The sequence below is a fragment of the Gracilinanus agilis genome, chromosome 5 (assembly GCF_016433145.1).
Source record: "Gracilinanus agilis isolate LMUSP501 chromosome 5, AgileGrace, whole genome shotgun sequence".
Taxonomy (NCBI): domain Eukaryota; kingdom Metazoa; phylum Chordata; class Mammalia; order Didelphimorphia; family Didelphidae; genus Gracilinanus; species Gracilinanus agilis.
In genome coordinates, this window is record NC_058134.1 from 177,716,350 (window position 1) to 177,741,344 (window position 24,995).

General features: G+C 38.1%; 1 protein-coding gene across 1 annotated transcript; it reads left to right on the plus strand.

The window, feature by feature from the left end:
• Positions 1-7,304: 7,304 nt before the first annotated feature.
• LOC123250702 (non-structural maintenance of chromosomes element 3 homolog) lies at positions 7,305-9,907 on the plus strand. The gene has a single exon (XM_044679914.1). The coding sequence runs from the start codon at positions 8,480-8,482 to the stop codon at positions 9,512-9,514; it is 1,035 nt and encodes a 344-aa protein (XP_044535849.1). The 5' UTR covers positions 7,305-8,479; the 3' UTR covers positions 9,515-9,907.
• The last annotated feature ends 15,088 nt before the right edge of the window (positions 9,908-24,995 follow it).

Below are 24,995 nucleotides of genomic sequence, written 5' to 3' on the forward strand. Positions count from 1 at the left end.
CCTGTCTGAAATGTCATCCCCTCTATTTTTGCCTACCCAAACCCTCTTCATCCCTCAAGATTAAATGCAAATACCACCTCTTTCATGAAGCCTTCCCTGATCAACTCTACCTCAAGTGATCTCTCACTACTCTTAACTCTTATGGTTCTTTGTACTACTCTCCTGGCATTTCATACATATCACATTACATAATAATCATTATGTCCCCCAGGTTAAATTGTAATCCCCTTCAAGATGAAGAATTAATAATCATCTTTATTTACCTTTGTATCTGAGTATTCTTTGAACAAACGAATAGATGGATAAATGAAGGATCCTTGCTTTCAAAAATCATCAAGCTAGCCTATACTTTTCAGAAACTACAATCCTTCTTAGTCCTCCAAGATATATTTTTTAAAAATCCTTTCTCTCACTTACTATACGAAATATGTATGCATATTGTAAGTCATTCATTCATTCCCTAGCCCACTCACTCTCACTCACCATAATAAATTCCTCTATAGCCAGTCCAGGAATCACTGTGTATCCATTGTACACCCAAACATCTTGAACACTGGATAAAAAAAAAAGTGGGAATTTATAATCTAAATGAGAGACTGGGCAAACAAACTAGAAAGGAAGCATCAACATTTCAGACAATGTTTAAAAAATCAAGGAAACTACAAATCCGAACAACTTTAAGATATCATGTATTAAACTTTAAATCCACAAAAAACAGCAAAAGAAAGGAGAAAAGTAAATTTTATTAAAACTATGAGGAGGAACTCCATTATGTTATAGTTGAGACTACAGAGCAATGAAGTTGTTTGGGAAAGCAAAATCACAATAGACAAGACAAAAGCGATCAATCCCATTGCTAGAACTTTTCACCAAAATTATCATTAAAATGAAGGGGAGAAAGGGGACTCATTTGTACAAACATATTTATGGTAGTTTTAGTTGTAATAGCAAAAAAAGAAAAAACAAACAAGCTATATGAGTGATAAATTATGGCATGTTGATGTAATGAAATAAGTTAAAAACTACAACAATAAAGACTAGAAAATATTGGAAAACATGAAATCATACAAAAGAAAATCAAAAGGATAAGAACAATATAAATGCTAAAAAAGATTAAAAAACATAAGAAAATAGACAATAGAACTTCAAAATTACAGACATAAATTCGCAATAGAACACAAAGCAAATATATTGTTTTGTGTTTTTACTTTATTAAAATGTATAAGACTTTCTTCCATTTAATAAAAATGTAATTCCAATTTAGGATTTAATGAGAGGTTTGCTCCATATTTGATTTAAATATCTCCATATTAATATTTATTAATATCAACTATATAAAACTAAAAAACATTAATATAAGAAATAAATAGCTTTTTTTCTTGGAACATGGTTTAATGTATAGATTTACTTTACATGTCTATTTGTATCTGTAATGGTTTTTTTTTTTTCTTGTTTTCTCAAGGGGTAGGAGAGATCAGGAAAGAGAGAGAAAACTTGGAACTAAAAAATAAAATCAAATTGAATTGAATTTAAAAAATAAAAAGAAATAGTGCTCAAACATATAAAAGCACAATTTCACATCCTTTCAAATTTCCATGAGCAGTTGAACTTCTACTTTTCTCTCTCAAAGCAATGGGTCTTGGTTTTGTGAACTTCCCTACCTACCTGGTGATAATTCTTCCTAAAATTTCAGGTGACCTAATTCTTCTTGAGCAGGGGTACTGAAGTGGTGTCAGCTCCATGGATCTATAGATAGAACTATACCTGCATAACACAACCCAAGAGTTGGCGTGTAGTTACATGTAGACGATGAAACCAATTGTACTCAAGGCTAAGATGCTTTGGTATTAAGGACACTGTTCACATTTAAATGGTATCAGAACAAACAGGATGCTGCATGTAGAGTGAAACTTCTCCAGCCCTTACCTAAAGAGATAAGGGTTGAAGTCATAAACATCACTCATATTTTAAAAATAAAAGCAGGGCTTAATTTGAGAGACTTGGCTTTCCAACGAGGAAACTGTAAAAAAAAAAGTGATTTGCCCCAAGTCTGACATTACCCACCCACTGCTCTTTGATGACCCCATTTAGAGTATAGCCAACTTAATATTTGATTCATTGAGGAATAAGAAAAGGAGGAGAAATTAAAACATTGTTTAGCACTATTGGCAAAAAGATTCAAGTCCCTATAAAAGATTCCCCAAAGAACACCAGCTACAGCTTGGAATTGTTTGAAGGATAATGATGTCAATAGTCATTGCAACTTTAAATACTTAATCTTCCTTCTCAGGGGTGTTGTGAGGATTAATGAGTTAATGTTAATAATGTGCTTTGAGATCGCTGATGAAAGGTCCTATAAAAGTATAGTGTGTTATTACGATTATTGTTGTTTATTTATTTAGATCATTCTTCCAGAAAGCCTTGTTCCAGGTTTATTGCCTACATTTTATATGATGAAATCTGGTCTTAATAATCATAATAACCAACTTTTAAAGAGATATACAAAGCACTTCACAAAATATTATTATATTTGAGTCTCACAATAACTCTGAAAGGTGAGTGCTAATATTTTATCCATTTTTACAGATGAGAAAACTGAGTTTTAGATAGTTTAAGTAATTTGTCCTGGGAAACAAAGCTAGGCAGGACACAAATTTGGGACTTCCTAACTCTAGTTCTATCCACTGAACCAGCTGTCTCCCTATAAAACAAGAGTTCTTCACTTTTTTTTTTTTAATGTCGTGGACCCCTTTGGCAGTCTTAATAAAGTATAGGGACCCTTTTTTCTGAGTAATAGATTTAAATACATAAAATAAGACACAAATTACAAAGTAAAAACAATTATATCAAAATAGTTATCAAAATATTTCTTTAAAAAGTTCGTTGATCTTTTAGGTTACAAAAAAAAAGGTTACAAAACCCTGCTCTAAAACTTAAAGCATGCATTACAAATTTATACAAAAAAGAGATCTATTACAATGTCATTAAGAGAGGCAGAAATTCTTCATTCCTGTAAAACACTGAAATGACCAAATGTGCCTTACTTGCCTAATGCTACAGGAGACACAGAGTTCTTGTGAGTAACAATTGGTTGCATTTTAAAGCTATTGTCTTATCTGAGCTTTGTGTTTTATTAATTTTCTAAACAATGTTTTAATTTCTTCCTTCTTCTTATTTCTCTATGAATAAATATTAAATCTGTGGTTCTCTTAATAAGATCATGAGGAGCCATTAGTGGGTAATGTCAGACTAGAGGCAAACTACTTTTATTTCCAGTTTCCTGAGGGATATAGGGAAGAGTAAATGGGACCATTTCTACAATTTAAAAAATAATATTGCTGAGAGAACTATAATCACAAAATGAGGAATTATGTATTTCTCTACACATACACACAAATACAAAGACTTTAATAATAAATAATAAGGAAATCATAGCATCTATTTTTTTAACCCTAACTTTCTGTCCAAGTAAGACTAAGACAGAAAGGGCAAGGACTAGGCAAATGAGGTTAAGTGACTTGTCCAAAGTCACACTGTTAGGAGGCATCTGAAGTCACATTTGAATTCAGGTCCTCCTGACTCTAGGCTTAACTTTCTTATCCACTTAGCTGCCATAACAAATTAAGATGATATCATCTTAAGACTACAAAATTTAGAGCTAAATGAGACCTTAGAAATTTTTTAATCCAGGGGGCAGCTGGGTGGTTCAGTGGATGGAGAGCTAGGCCCAGAGATGGGAGGTCCTGGGTTCAAATTTGGCCTCAGACACTTCCTAGCTGTGTGACCCTGGGCAAGTCACTTAATCCCCATTGCCTAGTCCTTACCATTCTTCTGTCTTGGAACCAATACACAGTATTGATTCTAAGACAGAAAGTAAGAGTTTAAAAAAAAAATTATTTAGTCCAATTGCTTAATTTTGCACATGAGGAAACTAAAGCATAGATAGGTTAAGGACTTGACTAAGGTCAGAGAGGTAGCAACAGCAGGGGCAGGATTCAAAGCCAAGTACTACTATTCATTGTAAAGATGAGGCATCTATAAGAATTGGGTTTAAGTAACTTACCCAAAATCTTACATCAAAGTTAACGAAAATGATGGTCATTAAGCATTTGCTAGGATTTTGGTCAAATAACATATGAGAAATGGGATCCCAAGTTTTAGATTTGGAAGGGACCTTTGAGACCTCCTTTTACATAAAGTCTCCTCCTTTTACATAAAGAAAACTAAAGGCCAAAGAAGTCAAGGGCTTAGTCCAACATCTTTGGGTTGGAATTATAGAAGAGAGAGACTTGGGACCAAAAGTGAAAAAAGAAAAGGGGAGGTAAGACTGCGGAAGGCTACTTAAAACAGAATGGTATCTTGGGGGATGAGCAGGGAAAGAATTATGAAGGGGAATGAGAGGAGCATAAAAAATCTTTAAGGTAACACCTTATAAACCCAAGAAAGTATCATTTCAGAAAAGGACATAGACAATCAGGGAAGTGTTTGAAATACTGTGTTAAATTTATTATCTACTTTGAAAAACAAATTATAAGTAAGAAAGATTCATTGCCAAATTCTTCCTTTTCTTTTCATTAGGAAACATCAATGTTTGTAAAGTTCCTAATCTTTAAAAAAAAAAAAATCAAACCAAAATGGTATCATTAGATTCTAAACTCCTTGAGGGCAAGGGCTGTCTCTGACCTCTTTTTGGAGCCCCCAGTGCTTAGCAGGCACTTAATAAATATTTAATGACTGATTATCATTAGGCATCCCTGGACAGTGAGACAGTTCTACACAAAACCTAGCGGCATTGCAGTTTTTAAAAAAACAATGCTTAGTGGGATGTTAATAGGAGATAATTAATGGTTAGTTCCTGTTATTGATATCGAGGTTGCATTATTGCTGCCCTAAGAGCTCTGGTGTCATTACATTGGGTAATAGCGAGCTACTCATCATCATGCTAAAGGGGTGGTGATGTCCATATGCTGGTGAATTAGGCAGTGGGAAGAGACCCATGTCCTCACCGTCACTATAAGGGCTCTGCTCACCTGGTTGCCTGGCTGGATCTTGAAAACCTGTGTTCATATGACTATGGGATCCATTCGTGCCATGAAACTACCATTCTCATGATCAGTAGGCTCTGCATGAAGGTCAGGCCCTTCCTAGGTCCGAAGACACCCTCTGAGGAGAGCATCGACTCTATCACGATTGTGGCGATCCTCTACAAATACTCAGTAGAGAGAGTTTTGCCTTCATTTTCTTGTGGAAGATGCCCACACCAAACTCTTGAAATAGATAGAATATCTGACAAGAACCATTAGTACCAATGGTCCTCTACAATGAGAAGAGCTATCATTGAATTTTCCCAGTCCTGAAGATGCTTCCTTCACAGCAGATGCCATGGGAAATCTGGATGCTAAAACAGAGTACAAGCGATCACATTGCGGCTCATGAGTGCAGATCTGGTAGCTCAACTAAGACAATTCTCAGGCATATTGTGGATGTTGGTATATACTCCAGCCAGCAGTGAATCACGGAAGCAATATACTATTATCTCTTAGATTACCAAAATTGTGTGGCATGAATTGTTCAATAACATCAAGTATTATTGGTAGCAAGTCTTGCTGGAGGCATAAAAATTTAACTTGAGATATGAAAATGTCAGCAAATACAGAAGCACAGGGCATAGTGCCCCATCCTCCAGGGCTCAGTCAGACAAGGTTCTAATTATTATTATCTAACCCTTATTAGGGTCAAAACTTTCCTTTTTTAATTTTTTAATTTTTTTCTATGGTTACATGATTCTTGTTGTCTCCCTCTCCTCTTCTTTCCTCCCTCCCAGAGCTGACAAGCAATTTCACTGGGTTATGCATACATTATCACTCAAATCCTATTTCCATATTGTTCATTTTTGTAATAGAGTAGTCTTTTAAAACCCAAACCCCAAATCCTATACCCATATAAATAAGTGATAAATCATATGTTTTCTTTGGATTTCTACTCTCACGGTTCTTTCTCTAGATGTGGGTAGCATTTCTTCTCATAAAGTCCCTCAAAGTTATCCTGGATCATTGCATTGCTATTAGTAGCAAAGTCTTTCACATTTGGTCATCCCACAATGTTTCGCTTTCTGTGTACAATGTTCTCCTGGTTCTGCTTATTTCACTCTGCATCAGTTCATGTAGTTCTTTCCAGTTCATATAGAATTCAAGCAGTTCATCATTCTTTATAGCACAATAGTATTTCATCACCATCATATACCACAATTTGTTTAGCCATTCCCCGATTGATGGATATCCCCTCGGTTTCCAATTTTTGGCCACCACAAAAAGCACAGCTAAAAATATTTTTGTACAAACAGATCCTTTCCCATTTTTTAAAATCTCTTAGGGATACAAACTTAGTAGTGGTATTGCTGGGTCAAAGGACATGCATTCTTTTATAGTCCTTTGGGCATAATTGCAAATTAGCTTCCGGAATGGTTGGATCAATTCACAACTCCACCAGAAATGCATTAGTGTCCATTTTTGTCACATTTCCTCCAACGTTTATTATTTTCCTTTATTGTCATATTGACCTATCTGCTAGGTATAAAATGGTACCTCAGAGTTATTTTGATTTGCATTTCTCTAATCAGAAGGTATTTAGAACATTTTTTCTTATGATTATTGATTTTAAAAACTTTCCATTTTTGAGTCAGGGTGACATTGCTTAGATCTGTTCTTGGTAAGCTTGAGACACCAAATGTCATGTTGTCAGTATTTAGGTGAACCACAGTTGATCATGGATTGAGTTGGGATCATTAAGGATAATTCCCAGAGTTTCTCAGGTTTGAGCTTCTGGCAATATTTGCTCTTCTGTAAAGAAAGCACTTAACGTTTTCTTGATAAACTGCTGTTGCCAAGCTTCTTGTGATTGCAGAACCATGCTGCAGTTGCCGGAAGCCAAGAGCAGGCCATTCATATCAATAGCATGGTTTGCCACAATCTCTGCAGTGAAAGGTGGCATAGTGACAGTTCTCAGTCTCACAGGAAGTATACCACTTGGAGTACCAGCAGTTTCCCCCCAAACAATAGACCCTGCAGGGTCAGGCTCTACAGGCCTCTGACAATGGCTGGAGGCTGTACTTGATTGAGATTCACTAGCCTCCAAGAAGAGTGTACATTATTTGCTGTGACAGTCCCACACTACCAGCCGTTTAATGCACAGATTTCAGATGGTCTCTTAGATGGTTTTGTCCCCAGGTACTGGCTTTCCTTATTGTGAGTTCCCACAAATCCAGAGAAGGATACCATGTTTCTAAACAGATGGGAAGTAATGTTTTGAATATTTTGAAAGGACTTGAACCCAAATCTTCTGAATGACCAACAAAGTAACCAGGCAATTATGATTATAGAAATAAGTTTATTAAATCAAAGTTCATCTCATTAACACCTTCATTTTACAGATGAGGAAACTGAGACACAAAAGTGTTAATGATGTATCTAAAGTCATTGGTTGGTTTTTTTTTTTTTTTAAATTTCATACCTTCTACCTTGGAATCAGTACTGTGTATTCAAGACAGAAGAGCAGTAAGGGTTAGGCACCGGAGGTTAAGTGACTTGACCAGGGTCCCGGAGTCAGGATGTATCTGAGATGAGCCACCCAGCTGCCCCCCCAAAGTCACAGATATTAGAAAGGGGGCTGTGACCTCATCTGGTACCCTCTTTTAATGGATGAGGAAACTGAGGCACGTAAAAGCTGGAGAACTCCTTTCCCCTCTCTGACCTAAAAAAGCTATTCCTTTTTCCCACCAGACCCCCGGGACTCTCTCTAGTACCAGAGTGCTTTTCATATGTAAATATTTCCCTTGGTTTCAGTCCAAGGAAAAGGCCGGCCTGGACGCCAGAGGAGGAGGAAACCAAAGGCCTAACTAAGCCTGAGTCTGTTCCCAGCTGTCTGCCAGGCTGCAGCCGGCGCAGGTGCGTGCTCCAAGAACGTTTCACTCTGGGAGATTTCACCAAGGCCCTCTTTACCACGCTTCAGCCTCTTAAATAGAAGGAAATGATTAGAAAACAGAATATGATAAGTAGCGGGTACTCCCGCGAGACACTGCAAAGAAGCCTCGTTTGGGGCTGGGAACGGGGCGGGGGAGGGGAAAAGCGAAGGGCCGCGCATCCAGCCTCTTTCTCGTTTTTTTGTTGTTGTTGGGTTTTTTTTGCCACCGCCACTGCTGCTCCGCCCCTCACCGCACTTGGCCTGAGACTCTTTTCCTCGAACCCCCTCCTCACCTCACGCAAGAGCGCAGGGGCGTGCACGTTCCCGGGCCTTGCGTGGGCGCGCTGCCAGTCAGGGTCTGCCTGAGAGGGATTGTACAGGTTCTGTCGTCCGTCCATCGGTCAGTCCGTGGCTTTCGTGAGTGGGCGTGTTGGCTAGAGGCAGACAGCGGCCCTGATCGATCCCGCTGTGTCCGGACTGAAAGAGGCCTCTCCCGGGGTTCGTTCCGAGGGGGATCGGCATGTCGCAGAAAAAGAAGGGCCGAGGCCTTCCCCGCGCGAGCACTAGCGGCGGCGGCGGCGGCAGCTACGACGATGGCGGTACTAGCGGCCCCAGCACCAGCGGCGGGGGTGACGGTCCCAGCGGGAGCCGCGAAACCAGCGGCCCCAGCACCAGTAGCGGGGGCGGTGGCCTTGGCTTTAGCCAGGCTCACGTGGAGGCCCTAGCTCAGGCCTTGGCCCAGGCTGGCCCCTCCCAGGTAGATGACGTCATGGAGGAGGAGGGGTGTGAGGAGCCCGGGCCTTCCGCTACCCCACCGATGCCCTCCACCTCCTCGTCATCCTCCACCTCCTCCCAGGCCCAAAAGAAGCCAGCCAAGCGCACTGAGGCCCAGATCCAGCAGAAGGTGAATGAGCTAGTGCAGTTCCTGCTAGTGAAAGACCAGAAAAAAGTGCCCATCCGTCGAGCAGACATGGTGAAGACCGTCCTGCAAGACTACAAGGACATGGCTTCTGTGATCATCGAGCGTGCTGGCCAAACTCTGGAGGAGGTCTTCGGCCTGCAGCTCACAGAAATTGACCGTAAGCACCATGCCTACATCCTCATCAACAAGCTGGAGCGCCTGGAGGGGGATGGTATGAAGGCTGATGAAGGCGTGGCCAAGATGGGGCTCCTCATGGTGATCCTGAGCCTCATCTTCATGAAGGGCAACTCGGCCAGGGAGTCTCTGGTCTGGGATGTCCTCAAGAAGCTTCGGGTTGATCCAGAGAAAAGACATAAGACCTTTGGGGATGTCAAGAAGCTTGTCAAGGATGAGTTTGTTCGCCAGAAATATTTGGAGTATATTCGAGTCCCCCATTCCGAGCCTCCTGAATATGAATTCCTCTGGGGACCCAGAGCTGCCCATGAGACAAGCAAGATGCAAGTTCTTCGCTTTGTGGCAAAGATTCAGAATCGGGAGCCTTCAAGCTGGGTGTCCCAGTATAATGAGGCCCTCCAAGATGAATTGGCATCTGCCTCTGCATCTGCCTCTGCTTCTGCTTCATCTGGCAACTAAACCACCCAGGCCAGTTTCAGGTACCAGCAAGCATTTTCCAGACTGGTATCAAGAAAGCAAAAATTCCCCAAGTTTTGATAGGACTTGTGCATATGTACCACAGGCTGAAAACCATTTTACCCTCCAAGGTCCAACATGATTCAACATTTTTTCCCTGTTCTCTTATTCCTGATCCAGAGACTTTGTGGACAGACTTTAACCACTACTTCCTCTTAACCCAGATTGGCTAAAGACTTTTTAACTGAAACTCATTGCTTCAAAGGACTTGCCTTCCCTTAACCTTGGGTGAGCTTTCCTATCCTTGAACCCATCCCTGGATAGAATTATTCAACTGTCTCAGACATATGCCAAGCCTGTGTTTCTTTTTCAGTTAATAAATTTCATCAGCATTCACCCTGTGTCTGGATGTTCCTATGGGCTGGGCTAGCTTGGGGATTTCTTGGGGAGAATGGGAAAGTCACTATGGGCTTAGGTATAAGGTGGAGGAGTGGTGGTAGGATCTAGAGGTATTTGTGTGAAGGGTATAAAAGATTACCTTTGCCTGGGTATGGGGGAGGTAGTATTGGGGATTGTATCCTGAGAACAGACTGCTCCCCTAGTGCCTATGATTGTTGGCACTGGCCCCCCTAAAATCTATAAGTTATGGAAAAAGCCATGGTTGCTCAACCTTGGTTACAATTCTTTTGGCTACCCTTTAGTCTTTAATGTGATAAGTGCATTTTTTCTTCCTGGAAATAAATACATTAAAAATGGAGATCGCTATTGCTTAGGGGCAAAAAGACCATATTGAATTAATCTAGTCAGCAGGAACTTACACATATGTAAGTATAGATATATAAGTATATCTTTATATGTATGTTATATCCATATCCTTATCTATATCCATATGTAAGAACAGATAGCACTTGGGCATAGTGGCCAGAACAGTATTGGTGAAGATGTGGCATGCAAATGTGCACAACCAGCACTTGGGGAGCTGCTCTCTTCCCCCTTTTCCCAGCACCCACATTTTTGCATGCCTCACCCCTTTATGCAGCCACCCAAAGCAAGCACTTTCTCCCTCAATTCTCTCTGATAATCTGGGGCTCACAGACAGCTTAAATTTGTCCTCTGGGCACTGGAACTCAGAAAAGATTTGCCAGCAAGGGCTAGAATATCTGAGGTACTAAGTTTATTAATACAGTCACCACCAAGGAAATAGGTGTAACAAAGGATGGAGGGAAGAGAAAATTTTTCTCCATTCTTCATGACTAATCATAACTTAGCTTCTGCTGAAGTTTTCATATCCCTAAAGCTGGAAGAAGCCCGGGAAATCATCTCATCCAATCTTATGACTATATAAATGTGGAAACTAAGAACTAGAGAGAAAATTTGTATAATGTAGTTAAGGACTGAGATTAGAACCTAGAACATCTGACTAAAAAACCAGGTTTCTTTCCACTAATCCTAAATACCATGAGAACAGGCCTCCTACCTGTCCCTTCTTTTCCTACTACAACTACCCTAATTCATGTCTTCATTTCCTTGTGGATGGATTATAATAAAACGCCTGGCTGGCCTCCCTTAGCTCCAGTCTTTCCCTATTATAAACTATCCTGCCTGCCTTTACCAAAGTGTCATAGAGCTAGAAAGAATATTTGAAATTGTCTAGTCCAATTTCATCTTACAAAAGAGAAACAGAGCCAGAGAAATTAAGTAACTTGTCCAAAGGTAAATGAGTACTAAGATTTGAACTCTTATCCTATAATACCAAGTCCAATGTTCTTTCCACTGTAACATACAGCCTTTCAATAATATAGTACACCATAGTAAATGGAATGCTCAGTTTGGAGCCATAAAGATTATGTGGACAAGTTGTTCCCTGAAGACTAAAATTTAAGAGAAGTGTTGTGATCTAAGCTGGTGGAGGAATTTACCACACCAACAAAATAACAATCCCAGCACATACTGATACAAGTATTTTTGTTGTGCTTTGTTCAAAAAAACTACAATGGGTTCCCATAGTCTATTACATTAGACTTCAAATTCCTTTGTTTGGCTTTCAAGCTCTTTAGAAACTTTTAGTCAACATTCCCCACTTTAACTATCCCAGTGCAGTGGTAGGGCAAAGACAAAAATAGTTTTATAGCTAAGGAAATGAAGCCCATATTGAAGTAAAGGGTCTAGGTATAATCATTGAGACCTTCCCCGAAGCAGCCACCCCATTTTAAAAGAAAAATGTCTATAGATTCTCACAGGCAGACATTCCTATGTGCTTTGGTTAAAGGGAAGCATCATTCAATGAAAACTATAAGAATAAAAACAATGTGAATTTCAATTTATTTCTCCAGAAAGGGAAAGGAGCCAGGAACTAAAAACCTTGCAGTGATTCTGAATGCTGAAAGAGAGAATAAACTTAGAGGAAATTAGCAGTAGCTTCCTTCAGCTCTAGCCAAGATGGCATTTTGTTCCATAGAGCATACTTGTTGCCCACAGAGCTCCTTCAATTGTGCGGCAGAAATGATGCATTGTATATCACAGAGAGTTGTATGTGATTTTTATCAGAGTTATAGAAGTGCTGGTGCCCATGATTACAGGCAGAGTTAGGCAAAAGTGGAAAAAGGCCTAGACTCCAGGAATAGAAAGGAGAAAATTAGGTTTGTTTCTCAGTTTGGAACCTGCCTTTGTCTATCCAAACCATCTTGGTGCAAGGAACTCATAATCAGGAAACCAAGTCCTATAAATCTGAAAAGTTAAGTAACAAACAATGCAAAAGAACAAGGTGAGCAAACTTCCTTTCAGAGGTCTAGTGTTAGTTTTTACTCCACTCCCCAATTTCTTTTTATTTTTCCAATTTAATTCCACAATTTCTCCATTCTACCCTCCACCATCCAGTTATTCATCTTTATAATAAAGCAATGTACTTCTACAATATAGGCTTCAAATGAGAAAGAATATCTGCTTTGTGTAATTTTAATAAAATTTAATTTGGGGATTTAATTGTGGGAAGGTAGCTAGCAATGCCAAGGAGGGAAGAACTCAACCCAAAACTCAAAGGAAAAATAATTCCAAGCAAACATATATACTGATGTCAAGGAACAAAAAGGTCAAGTGTTCCGATTAGTATTCCCAAATAACACTGTCATATAATATGGCTAAGACACCCACTCTAAAATTGATCTTTATTGTTGGAGGAATCATTTAGATTATTCTTGCCCAGAAAGTTCAAGAAGAGAGAGGGTGAGTGAATTTTTTTCCACTAAAAGAAAGAAAGATAATTCTAGATGAATTATAAACAGTTTGTTATCCAAAATCTCTTAGTATTTCTTCATGGGACTAGGAAGTAGTTATCCTGGATTCTGTTCCTGGCTCTGCCATGGAATTACCATGTGGCATTGGACTGACTCAATTAACCTCTCCCTTCTACATTTTATCCATCAGTATGGGTATAGCACCAACTTCAAAGGGGTCTGAGTCTTAATTAACTACTGTTTGTGAAGTGCCCAGAGATCCTTGGATGAAAGAAAGAAACCCCTGCAAATATTCTGAGGATATATGGCAGCAGGTGGAAATTATTACTATTAAATGTGACTCTTGATCTCAGAAACCGTTTTTTGCAAACTATCCCTTTGGGGCATAAGAAATGTCAAGTTGGTAAGAAGGAATACATGTGGCCAATGTTCCTTTTTAACTTTTAAAAGTTGTGCACAGATGGCCAAGTTCTATGAGCAGACAGTTGTGTTCTTTGAGTCATAAATTATATAAAATATACAAGCAAGATATAAGTAGTGGTTTATGGGAAGGCTCAGCCATTTTGCAAGTTTGTTTCCTCTAATCTTGCCCCAACTCCCAGGATGCAGACCCCTCCTGGACTAATAGAACCCACAGAGTAAAGGGCAGAGACCTAAGATCACATGTCCATGCTTAGGTCCTGCTTTTTTTCTGGTTCCTAGCCTAGAGAAGTAGAGAAGCCAAATGACTCAGTGAACCATAGCCCAGAGCCCAAAGGAACAAACAAAAAAGCAGGAAGCAGAGGGACTATAGAATAAAGAGTCCAAAAAACATTTCCTGGGTCATTTAGGGGAAGAACAATATAATACAACCAACAGAACTTCTAACAGGGATCAGTTTAGGGGCAACAAAACTCATCGCTGAGCCCTTAGCTGCTTGGTGACCTGAAGACATAAAAAATCCCATCCATGTGGGATCAGGATCCCTCAAGCTTGATATATATAAAAGATATAAATGCCCTGCTGAGCAGACCATGTGAAGAGGAGAGTTCTATGAAATCTCACTGTCAGCAGGCCCTTGTCATGCCTTGCTATGTGAAGGCTAAGTACATCAGAGTATTCCATTTTCTTCCCAAGTTAAATCTGAACTAACCAGAGTACTAGTGTCAGTCTCCCCCCTAATGATAGAATTGCAAAGCTTGTCTGAGATTCCTCTGAATGTGAATCCATTCTTTGGTTTGTTTGTTTTTTGTTTTTATTCTTATTTTCTTCCTTACTGAGCAGGACCCCTTGGGTAGTATGGTGAAACCTGTGGGCCTCTTCTCAAGATAATGTTTTTAAATATTATATATATATATATATATATATAATATTATAATATATGTTATACATTATATAAATAAAATAGACAATCTATTATATAAATAATATATAATATGTGTAATAAATATATAAAATAAAATACATAGGAAAGCAATTATATTGAAATATAATTATCAAAATATATACATATATTTTTTAATTCATTGATCTCAGATTAAGAATTTCTAGAATGGGACCCAGGTAGCCCCACTTCTCTGACAGGGGTCATCCAGTGTTTGAGTATGCCAGGAGCTGGCCCCCCTCTAAAAAAAGGTACCTGGGAGTTGTAAGGTAGAGAAGGATGGATGCTGGAGTTACAGACTATACTTGGCTTAGGGCAGAGAAGCATCATCTTTGCAAGGGAAAATTGCACAGTACTGACTGACTACCTCCTGGGCAGCCAACTGGCTCAGTGGATAGAGGACTGGGTCTGGAGTCAGGAAGACTCATCTTCCTGAGTTCAAATCTGACTTCAGATACTTAACTTGCTGTGTGACCCTGGGCAAGCCACTTCATTCTCTTGGCTTCAATTTCCTCACCTGTAAAATGGGTGCGAGAAGGAAATGGCAAACCACTCCAGTATCTTTGCCAAGAAAACCCCAAATGGGTTCATAAGAATTCAGACAACAAAGACTACCTCCTACTTTCTGCCAGGGGCTAAGAGGCCAAGGGAGGAAGCCCAGCTAGAAGTCACAGTGAAGCTGGCAGGATCCTAGAGAGAACCTTCGGAGGGTTAACCATGGAGACAAAACATGTCTAACAACTTCTCAGGCAACATTGCATGTGAGTAACCAGCCCCTGTTCATGAATGTTACTGTGTAGATGTTCTTGAAAAGGAAAATCCCTCAAATCAAGAACTTTCTTACAAGAATAATCCCACGATATTTATTAGTTTCCAGCACTTCTTCCTTACCCCAGTTTCCCCAATGTTACTCAACCTACACAAACAGGCACAACTGAAATATCTTCCAGGATCCTTTAACCAAATTTTTTAAAAATAGAATCTTTAGGCTTCTCTATGTATCATCTATAAGCTGGGATGAGTAATGATGAGGCTAAGATTTATTCTGTTTAAGGGATCTTGTGTATTTTGGGGATCTTGTTCTTGATGCAAGTATGGGAAAATATTTAAAAGAATCCTCTGAGTGTTAAAAGACAAGCAGGATGAAGGGGAAGCTGGGAATAGCAGGTCCCAGGTACGATACTGAAATGACCCTAGGTTTTCCAAGTCTAAATATTGGCTTTCCTTGTAAATCTTTATCTTTTCTTTGCATTTCATCCCAGTTTCTCCTACTTAGGGAGAAAATACCAGCACTTGACTTGTGAATGACTTGAGCTAGCAAATGCCAGCCTTTACCTAACTATTCTCATTGCTGCAAATAAGCCTGGCTTAACATTTAAAGTCATCAAAGAACTTCAGAGCTGCTAGACCAAATACATATTCCCAGAATTCATAACTATGCGTAGTACTTCAATTAAAAAAAAAAAAAAAGATGGCTAAATGCTAAATGCCTGGAAAGCAACAGACTCCCCTAACGTTGGAAAAAAGCCAAAGCCTTTGCAGTTTTTCAAACCAACAAAACATCAGATGACACAAAGAGCCAGTGGCCTATTTCATTACTTAGATTTGCATACAAACTTAGGGAGATAATAGAATATGGCTCACTGACACTCCCTGCTTCCAAAAGAACAAGCTGGCTTTCGGGATAAAAAAAAAAATAGTGTACCACTGACAAAGCTACATTATTTAATCTTGAAAATAAATTTGTTACAAGACAGAAACTAGTTTTGTCTTTTTTTGTCATGTGGTGGAATAAGTCCTGGACTTGGAGTCCCAAGATCTAGGTTAAGTCCCTTCTCTGCCATTAACTGGTTGTATGATTCTGAGCAAGTAGCTTTTCTGGGCCTAAAATAATTTTTCTGCAAAATGAGTCTACTGGGCGAGATAATCTCCATGGTCATTTCTAGCTCTAACCTTTTATGGTTCTCTTTGCCCACTAATTATTTGGATTCTCTTGAGCCAAAACCTCAATAATGTTCCTAATAAAAATATCTCAGCCTTGCAGTTTGCTTCTACAAGATAATGCAGGTTTTTTTATGGATTACCTGAACTTGGAAGTGAAGGGATTTCTTAACTTCTTTTTGCAGTTAAGGCTTCAGAGTATTATTTTAGAGTGAATTTCTGGTTCAACAATTACTTTTAATTCATCATAAGATCATCAATTTAGAAAGGATCTTAGAGATCATGTGCTCTCTTTAATTCTACTGATGAAGAAACTAAGGTGCAGAGAGATTTGCCCAAAATTACACAGCCAATTAATTTCAAAGGAAATATTCAAATTCATACCCACCAAGATCCACGTCCAAAACTTCTCCCTGGGCTTAAGTCCCAGGCACCCTGGCTTCAGGGCTCCCTGCATAGTTTGGCTATCTGTACCTCCAGCCTAGAATCCTGCCTCCAAGGTCACCATGGCTTGAGCTTCCAGGTTTAATGGAGATTCTACCTCCTGAGGACAGACAGAATGAACCAAAACAAAACCTCAACCCCAAGACATTCTTAGGGTCACAGTAAAAGAGGAAGGAAGAGAAGGGAGCCCTTTTCCCTAACCCAGTCAGTTAACAACATAACCTTCACCTTCTCTGGATACTACTGGGAAAGAAAGAAAGAAAGAAGAAGAAAAAAACAGAAAAAGAGTTAATTAGTATTTGTCAAGCACCTACTATGTGCTAGACAGTTTTTACAAATATTTCTCATCTGATCTTCACAGCAACCGTAGAAGGTAGGTGCTGTTATTATCTGCATTTTACAGTTGAAGGAACTGGGGAAGGCAGAGATTAAGTGACTTGCTCAGGGTCACATAGCTAGTAAATATCTAAGGCTGGATTTGAACTCAGGTTTTCCTCATTCCATCCCAGTAACGGATATCACTTGGCTGCTTCATCTGGGCATATGTGATGCCCTAATGATACCACTTCGCAGTTTAAATTATCATATAGATTTTGTTATAATTATATGAATCATTTTATCATAAGCTCCTCCATATTGCTATAGGTTTTTTTTTTTTAATTTTAATTTCAAGACCGCAGCACAGCTAAAATAGTTTCCAAATATCTTCTTCAGGGCTGGTCCCTTAATTAATTAAATTCAAACAATGAGTCAGTAGGGTACAAGTAACAATTCATTGATAGTTCTTAATTTTTAATCAGCTTGATATAACTTGAGAGCAGAACTTTTCCTAAGGGCAAGTTAGATTGCCTTGCTTGGATTCTTCAAAAGAAGACTACAGAACTACTTATTGGGAATGCCATAGTGTTAAGTCCTAGGCAAGTGTAGGTTGAATTAGAGGGCCTCAAAGATTCTGTAAAAAAACTGTCAACAACAGAATTTTAAGCTACAAAGTTTGGCGGCTAGTATAAACTTTGAAGAGTGTTATTCCCTAAGTTTTTTTTCCTTTAAATGTGGGTTTATTTTTTCTTTTAGAAATTTTGTTTTCCCAATTAAAGGTAATAGTAATTTTTAGAATAGGTTTTCCAAAATTATGAGATCCAAATTCTCTCTCTCCCTTCTTTCCCCTGCCTTCCCAAAGATGGTAGGCAATTTGTTCTGTGTTATACATGTATAATCATGCAAAACATATTTCTATACTGGTCATTGTTATAAGAGAATACTCATATAAAACCAAAACTCTAAAATGAAAACAAATTAATTAAATTTAAATTAATTTTTAAAAATTAAGTTAATTAAAATAAATAAATCAGTGTGAAAAACAGTATGCTTTAACTTGCATTTAGACTCTAACTGTTCTTTCTCTGGAGTAGATAGCACTCTTCATCATAAATCCTTTAGAATTGTCCTGGATCATCTCTTTGCCAAGAATAGCTAAGTCTTTCACAGTTGATCATCATACAATATTGCTATTATTGCATATAATGTTTGCCTGATTCTGCTTATTTTGCTTTGTATCAGTTCATGTAAGTTTTTCCTTTTTTTTCTTTTTTTCTTCTTTCTTTTTCTTTTTCTTTTCTTTTTCTGAACTCATCCTGTTCATCATTTCTTATAGCTAAATAGTATTCCATCACCATCATATAGCACAGTCTGTTCGGCCATTCCCCAATTGATGGACATCCCTTCGATTTCTAATTGTTTGCCATGACAAAAAGCTGCTATAAATATTTTTGTACAAGGTGGTCTTTTCCCCTTTTTTTACGGTCTCTTTGGGATACAAATTAGTAGTCGCATTACAGGATCAAAGGGTATGAACAGTTTTATAGTCCTTGGGGCATAGCCTAAGCTTACTTATTAACATCAGCAGCAGGCATACATCAGATTTCCCCCCCTATATAACCCAAAGGGATACACTTAGGAGTTACACAAAGAACCTCAAAGTCAATAATAAAGCAGTGACTACTCCAGGAGGAAGCATGATAGAACAGGAAAGAGGGGTAAAAACGGCTCTGAACCTTATCATTGATTACTTCCACAAGAGACATTTAAAGTGGAGGACCAATAAATCAGCATCATCACCTTTTCATCTGCACAAACTGTGATGTGAGGATAAGCTGGATATCAGACTTGGCAATCACACTCTCCCGCACTAGTAAGTTTCAACGTAGTTAGTTACAAGTCACGTGACACGGTGCCCTTCATTATAAACCTATTCAGAAGGGCAGAGAGTTAAACATCTACTCAGCCAAAAAAATAAAATCTCAAAAAAGAAAAAAAAATCTCCTCAGCCAACACAACACAGGCTCCCACCTTGAATGTACTTCAAACTCTTAACACATTTGTAGTAACCCAGATTCCAATACAAGATGGTTTTCTTCTGGGATTCAAAAGGTGACATACCAAATTATTCGATATCTTTCTTTTCTTAACTCATAATCGCTGCGCCATACTTCCTATACTGTGTGTATTTCCATATGAAACCTGGAACCATAGAATGTTGGAGCTTGAAGGAAACTTGGAGACCATCCAATTCAGCTCCATCTCTCATCACAGGTTTTATAAGAGTCTGGATTAATTAGAATTGACTATAGATTTTCTTCATCACAATGTTAAAAAATGAAAATTCTAGTCTTGTCCTTGTTTCTTTCTTAGGGATATGAAATCCTGACTTTTGATCTATTAATCAAGGATCCTTTGCTTAAGGGTCAAGCAGAGGATGTGAAATGGGGATAATTATAGCACCTACCTCTTAGTGTTGTTGTGAGGATAAAACGAGAAAGGGTTAGTAAAGTCCATTTGCAAGCACAATTGAATGTAAAAGCTATTCTCTGAATAATCTTAAAATGTGGTTGTGTATGTGTGTTTGTACAGTAGAAAAACCGGTAAGATTTCGTACTTAAGAATTCGTTCAAACAAACATTAGACTGTATTTCAGAAGGAATAGATTCTATCCTCAGCTCTACCATTTTTCTCACCCTGAAAATGAAAGAATTCAACTAGATAATTTCAGAGATTCCATTATTTCTTTAGTTCTTCTATTTGCTTGTGTTCTATGTATGTCACACATCCCAAAAACTAGTCTGAGTTAATGAAAAATTGGAATTATGAAATATTCTGAAGAAGTGCAGTTTTATTGCTATTATGTATGTATAATACTTCTTATGCTGTTAACCAAATTTTTTCCAAGTTGAAATGCTACAGCACCTCCTTGAAAGAATAGACCTTCAATTAGCATATAAATTGTATGTAAATGATACTTTCTAGAGTGCTTGAAACCTATGGATTATCAAATAGAGGAATCAGTTTCCCTTCCAATCTTATTTAATATTAAAATTAGCAAATCCTCTTAAACCTAGAATGTAACAAAGTTAAACTCATTCCAAAATTTTTAGTAGAGCACTGCACCTTGGGCCAAAATTTCTAGGTTCAAGTCCTGGTTCTGACAATTATTTTTTTTAATTAATTTGTTTGTGAGTACATTAAAAATCCCCAGGTAATCCCTCCCTCCCTCCCTTTCCCCACAATTAGAGGAGTCATTTGACAAAAAGATGTATGCATATATAAACCTATGTCTTGCTCATTTTATTTATCAGTTATTCTTCAAACGCATTATTTCTTCAAACAATATTTCTGTTACTGTGCATAATGTCTTGGTTTTTCTTGCTCCACTTTTCATATTTTATGTATCTTTCCATGTTTTTTAAAAAATTTACCTGCTCATCATTTCTTACAGTGCTGCAACTTGTTTAGCCATTCACCAAGTGATAGGCATCCCTTCAATTTCCTACCACAAAAAGAGCTGCTATAAATATTTTTTAGAACATATAAATCCCTTTCTGAAACTTATGGACCATATATTCAGGAAAAGTTACTTCTCTGAACTTGTTCCTTCCTCCTAAAAATGGCAAAAATATTTGCACTTCCTATAATTCACCAACTGGCAAAGTCCAAATTTATGAGATTGTATTGTATCTATATAATGACTAATAATAATAGCTAACATTTATATAGTGGTTACTGTGTGCCAGACACTATGTTCAACACTCTAATTAATCTTCACAACTTTGGAAAGCTCTATTATTATCCCCACTTTACAGATAAGGCAAACAGAAGGCAAATGACTTGCCCAGAGTCACACAGACAGGAAGTGTCTGAGGGCAAATTGGAAGTCAGATCTTTCTAACTCCAGACCTGGCACTCAACCCACAACTATGTACCCCATAGTTGTCTCTTCCCCAGAAAAAAATTATCTCATGTGTTTTCAGATGTATATAGATATGTGTGTGTGTATGTGTATATATATATATATAATTCAATATTTTCAAAGCAATCAAGTAATAAGATAAAAGTAAAATGCCATTAGTCAATCAATTATAAGTTGATTGGCTTGAAAAGAATCTTCAGAAATAATAGAATTACAAAATTTTAAAAATAGAAGGGTATATAAAATGACTTGTCCAAATGACTACTTATTGTCAGAGCCAAGACCAGGAAGGCAGTATAAGGCAGGAAAGGGACCAAAGCTCAGGAGCAGAAGAACTGGGCTTTAGCCAGGGCTCTGCAACCAATTAATTGTGTGATCTTGACCAATTGATTTCAATTTCAAGGTCTCACAAGGGTTAGACTATATACTCTCTAAGGTCTCTTTCAGCTCTAAAATTCTGTAGTTTGATGCCTCTCACACCCAAGGTTTCTGACTCTTGTTCTAGTGCTCTAGTATACCTCACTAACCTTTTTTTTTCATATTTAGACATAAAAGAAAGCATTACAAATATTTTAAAGGTATTCTGTGACCAAAAGAATCTCCTAAATACTCATATAGGGGAATAACCAACAGTACTTATTTGGAATGGAAAAATAAAGGTGATATTAAAAAAAATTATTGTGAAGATGGTGGTTTGATCACTATCATTTATCTCTCTTTGTGGAATTAGCTAAACCACTGCTGCCAAACCCCATGTGTTTATTTAAACTACCAGTAGAATTGTCCTCTAGGTTGAAGAATCTGACAAAGAGCTATCGTTCTCCAATGGAAAAATTTTTAGCGTGGTCAAACTAACAAAGTGTGCAGAGAGTAGGTCCTGAAATGTCCTACTAAGCCCCAGAAAATAAAGCTGGGACTTCACATTTTGTAGGAGGGCTGGAGAGAGAGAAAACCAAATCAATACATGTATTTTGTAAATGCAAAATGCTTAAAAAAAAAAAAAACACACACACACACACACACACAACAGGAAATGATGACACCTACACCCTAAGAAGAGGAATCCCAGGACCAAAAAACCCATTTCCTGTCTCACAAGGTAACTGAAACAAATGTCTTTTTTATCTGAGATCTGGTTCCTGTGCCACTCCTCATCAAGAGCTCTCTGAAATATTGATTCCATGTTAGCAGGACCAGTTGGTTGTTTTCTCCTCTTTTCTTTTTTTAATTGGACTGATGACAAAGACTCTCCTCTCCTTACTTTCCATAAGAGCAAGATAAAACAGCTTTTCTCTACTGAATGCAGAACCTTTGCCCCTGGTCATAGCTTAGCAGCCAACAGAGGCTTTGAAAACTAGTCTAGGTACAAAGTGGCCTGTGCATCATGATGGATGCACTAAGAAACTAAGCCCTGCCCTCTGTTCTTCTCACTCTCCTGATTAATGAGCCCAGTGTATGCATTCCAAACCGAACCCAGCACCCACACCTGCAGGCTCAGGGCCATCTTCTGGAACTCAGAACTCTCTTGGTCCAGCCCATTCTATTTGGGAGTCACTAAACCAAATGGAGATTGCTTGTTGGCGAGGGGAGGGAGGATATATTCAGAAATAAATGTGAGTTCTAAAACAAAAGGTATCAATGGCCCTTTGCATGTGTTTTTCCTACATTATCTTATAGGATCTTCCCAGCAACCCTGTGAGGTGGATAACAGAAGCATTTTAAACCTCATTTCATAGATAGATTTTAAGCCCCATTTCAAAGATGGTAAACTAGGGCTCAGAGAGGCTTTATAACTTATTCAGTCGCGCATTCAGCAAGTGTCAGAGACGGGGTCTGAAACCAGGTCTTGTAAAGATTAAAATTAATATACAATAATTAAGTATTATATTTTATAAAGTTTATTAATAATAACTAAAGTTTAAAACAAAGCTAGCTAACCAAGCCGAAGTCCCAAGAAAAAAGAGTAAGAGGGAGGAGTTTACAGAACTACATAAACAAAAACTTAAAGACACACATAAATGAAAAGGGAAAAGGAATTTGGGGATGAGGAAAGGATTCTGGGAGATGAAGTCCAAGGTACAAAATTCTCTAACTATACAGTCTTCTTGACACCAAGTCCAGCAACCTAACCACTAAACTGTGCAGCTTCTTCCATCGCTCTGAGGTCAGTTTTATATAATACAGGAGAAAAGAGAGGTAGAACAGTTTTCTGATGACATAGCACTATGTAGAAAACCATCTGTTACTTAAACCGATACTCTTCATAGTATAGATTGACTATTTTGTCTACTTGGAGCTGGTATTGTTTTAAATTACTTAGAAGTAGGGACTTGGGCTAATAAATTCATTTTTGCTCTAAGTATTCCAATTTGGCCATTGCCACAGCCCAAAGTGAATAATTATTCAGTTCTTCATTTCCCTTTGTTCTTTGTACAGTTGGACTAAATAATCTACCCTAGTCAGAAGGGTTGCCTCTTGAAGAATTGTATTTGGTATTTCTCCAGTTCCTTTCTTCATGACACAGGAATTTAACAGCTCCAGTGAAAAAATAATCACTTCACTGCTAAAAAGAGTATAAGAAAGGAGACTGTTGCTCTAGCAAAAGACTCATTATGACAGTTTATAATGGTAAAAATTATCTATATGTCACAGGAATGAGCCAGATCAGGAAAGAGTGAAATTCAGGGATATGGTATTCAGTGTTTAACAACCAGCTCTCCAAAAAAAAAAAAAAAAAAAAAGTACTTAGACATGCTTTAGTATAGTTTAGTCTGCATTATTAATATTTTCTCCACTACTTTCTTAAGTCAAGGCAATCAAACAAAACAATAAATCAAGTCCTGGTTTGCAGCATTTTGCATATTTCTGAAGTCTAAATGTTCACATTGAAATTTCACAATTGGCTCTTCCCAGCTCCAGCATAGTCCTGGATCTATACTAATGGGTGTCTTCTCCCAAAGACTGGGTGAGCATTTATGGAGGTTATTGTAGGCAGAATTCATGCTTCAACTAGGAACTAGAAGACCACCAAGGTTCTTTCTAACTTTAGACTTAAAAAAAAAAAAGACTCTCCAGTTAGGCAATGATTTTGTAAATTTTCAATTCAATTCAACCAATAAATTATCAGATAGTAATGATGTTCAGCACTGCATTAAATATCTATAGAAAATACAACATAAGTATAATGCATAAGTATAATATAAGTATAACATAAGTATAATGCATAGCCCCTGGTCACAAGGGGTTTACAAATATTACTGGAAGGGCAAAGCATAACTACAGGAAACAATTAAGGAATAATATGTTGGTATCTAAGTGAGAAAATGTACAACAGAGATAACAAGTAGATCAAAAGTCAGATTGGAGAGATCACTTTCAGTGGCCAAGTAACTTTAGAGAAGATAACTCTTGTCCCTCCTAGCCTTCCCCTCCCCATCCCAAACCCAGATGCATACTAAGTAAAAGGCAGGTCTTGCTTCTTTTGTATTTTCCATTCTAAATATCAGACACCCATAATAAATATTACCCAGAAACTGAAGAAGCTGAGCTGAAGGGGATCAAGAAAGTTCCCAACTCCTCCAAAGCTTGCTTTCTTTTCCTGTACATGAAGTCATGGCTCGGAAACTCCTCTCTGTTGAAAAGAGACCAAAAAAGAGAAATTACAGGCGTTCCTAACTCCCCCATTCTGTACCCAAAGAAATCAGACTCCATCTCGTTTTATTTTCCTGTAAGTAAAACTATCTTAAACTGAATCACAGCTATTGGGAGTTGGACTAATGTTGAATTGACAAAGAAGAGGAGAAAAAACAAATTGGCAGAAACATGACCAGAAGACCTGCATTCTGTACAGGCCTTTGGCTCCTTGATCTCAAAAGAAAGCATCTGCTGCAGACCAAAAACTTCCTCTGCCATATAGCCAAAAATGCTTAAAAAATTGTTGGGTTTTTTGTTGTTGTTGTTGTTGTTGTTTTTGTTTTTACTGCCAGAGTTGTCGTATGAGATCACAAAATTTCAAAGTTGGAAGGGACCTCAGAAGCCAGCTAGTCAAATCTGTGTCTGACCAAAAGTCCCCTCTTTTACATGTCAGATAAAGGATCACGAAGCCTTTTCTGGAAGACTATGAGGAAGGAGAAACCCCTCTACTTCTTGAGGCACTTCCTTTCACTTTTAGACAGCTCTCATTGTTAGAAAGTTTTTCCTTAAATCAAGTCGAAATTCACTTCTTTTTCATTTCTACTGTTGCTTCTAATTCTGCACTCT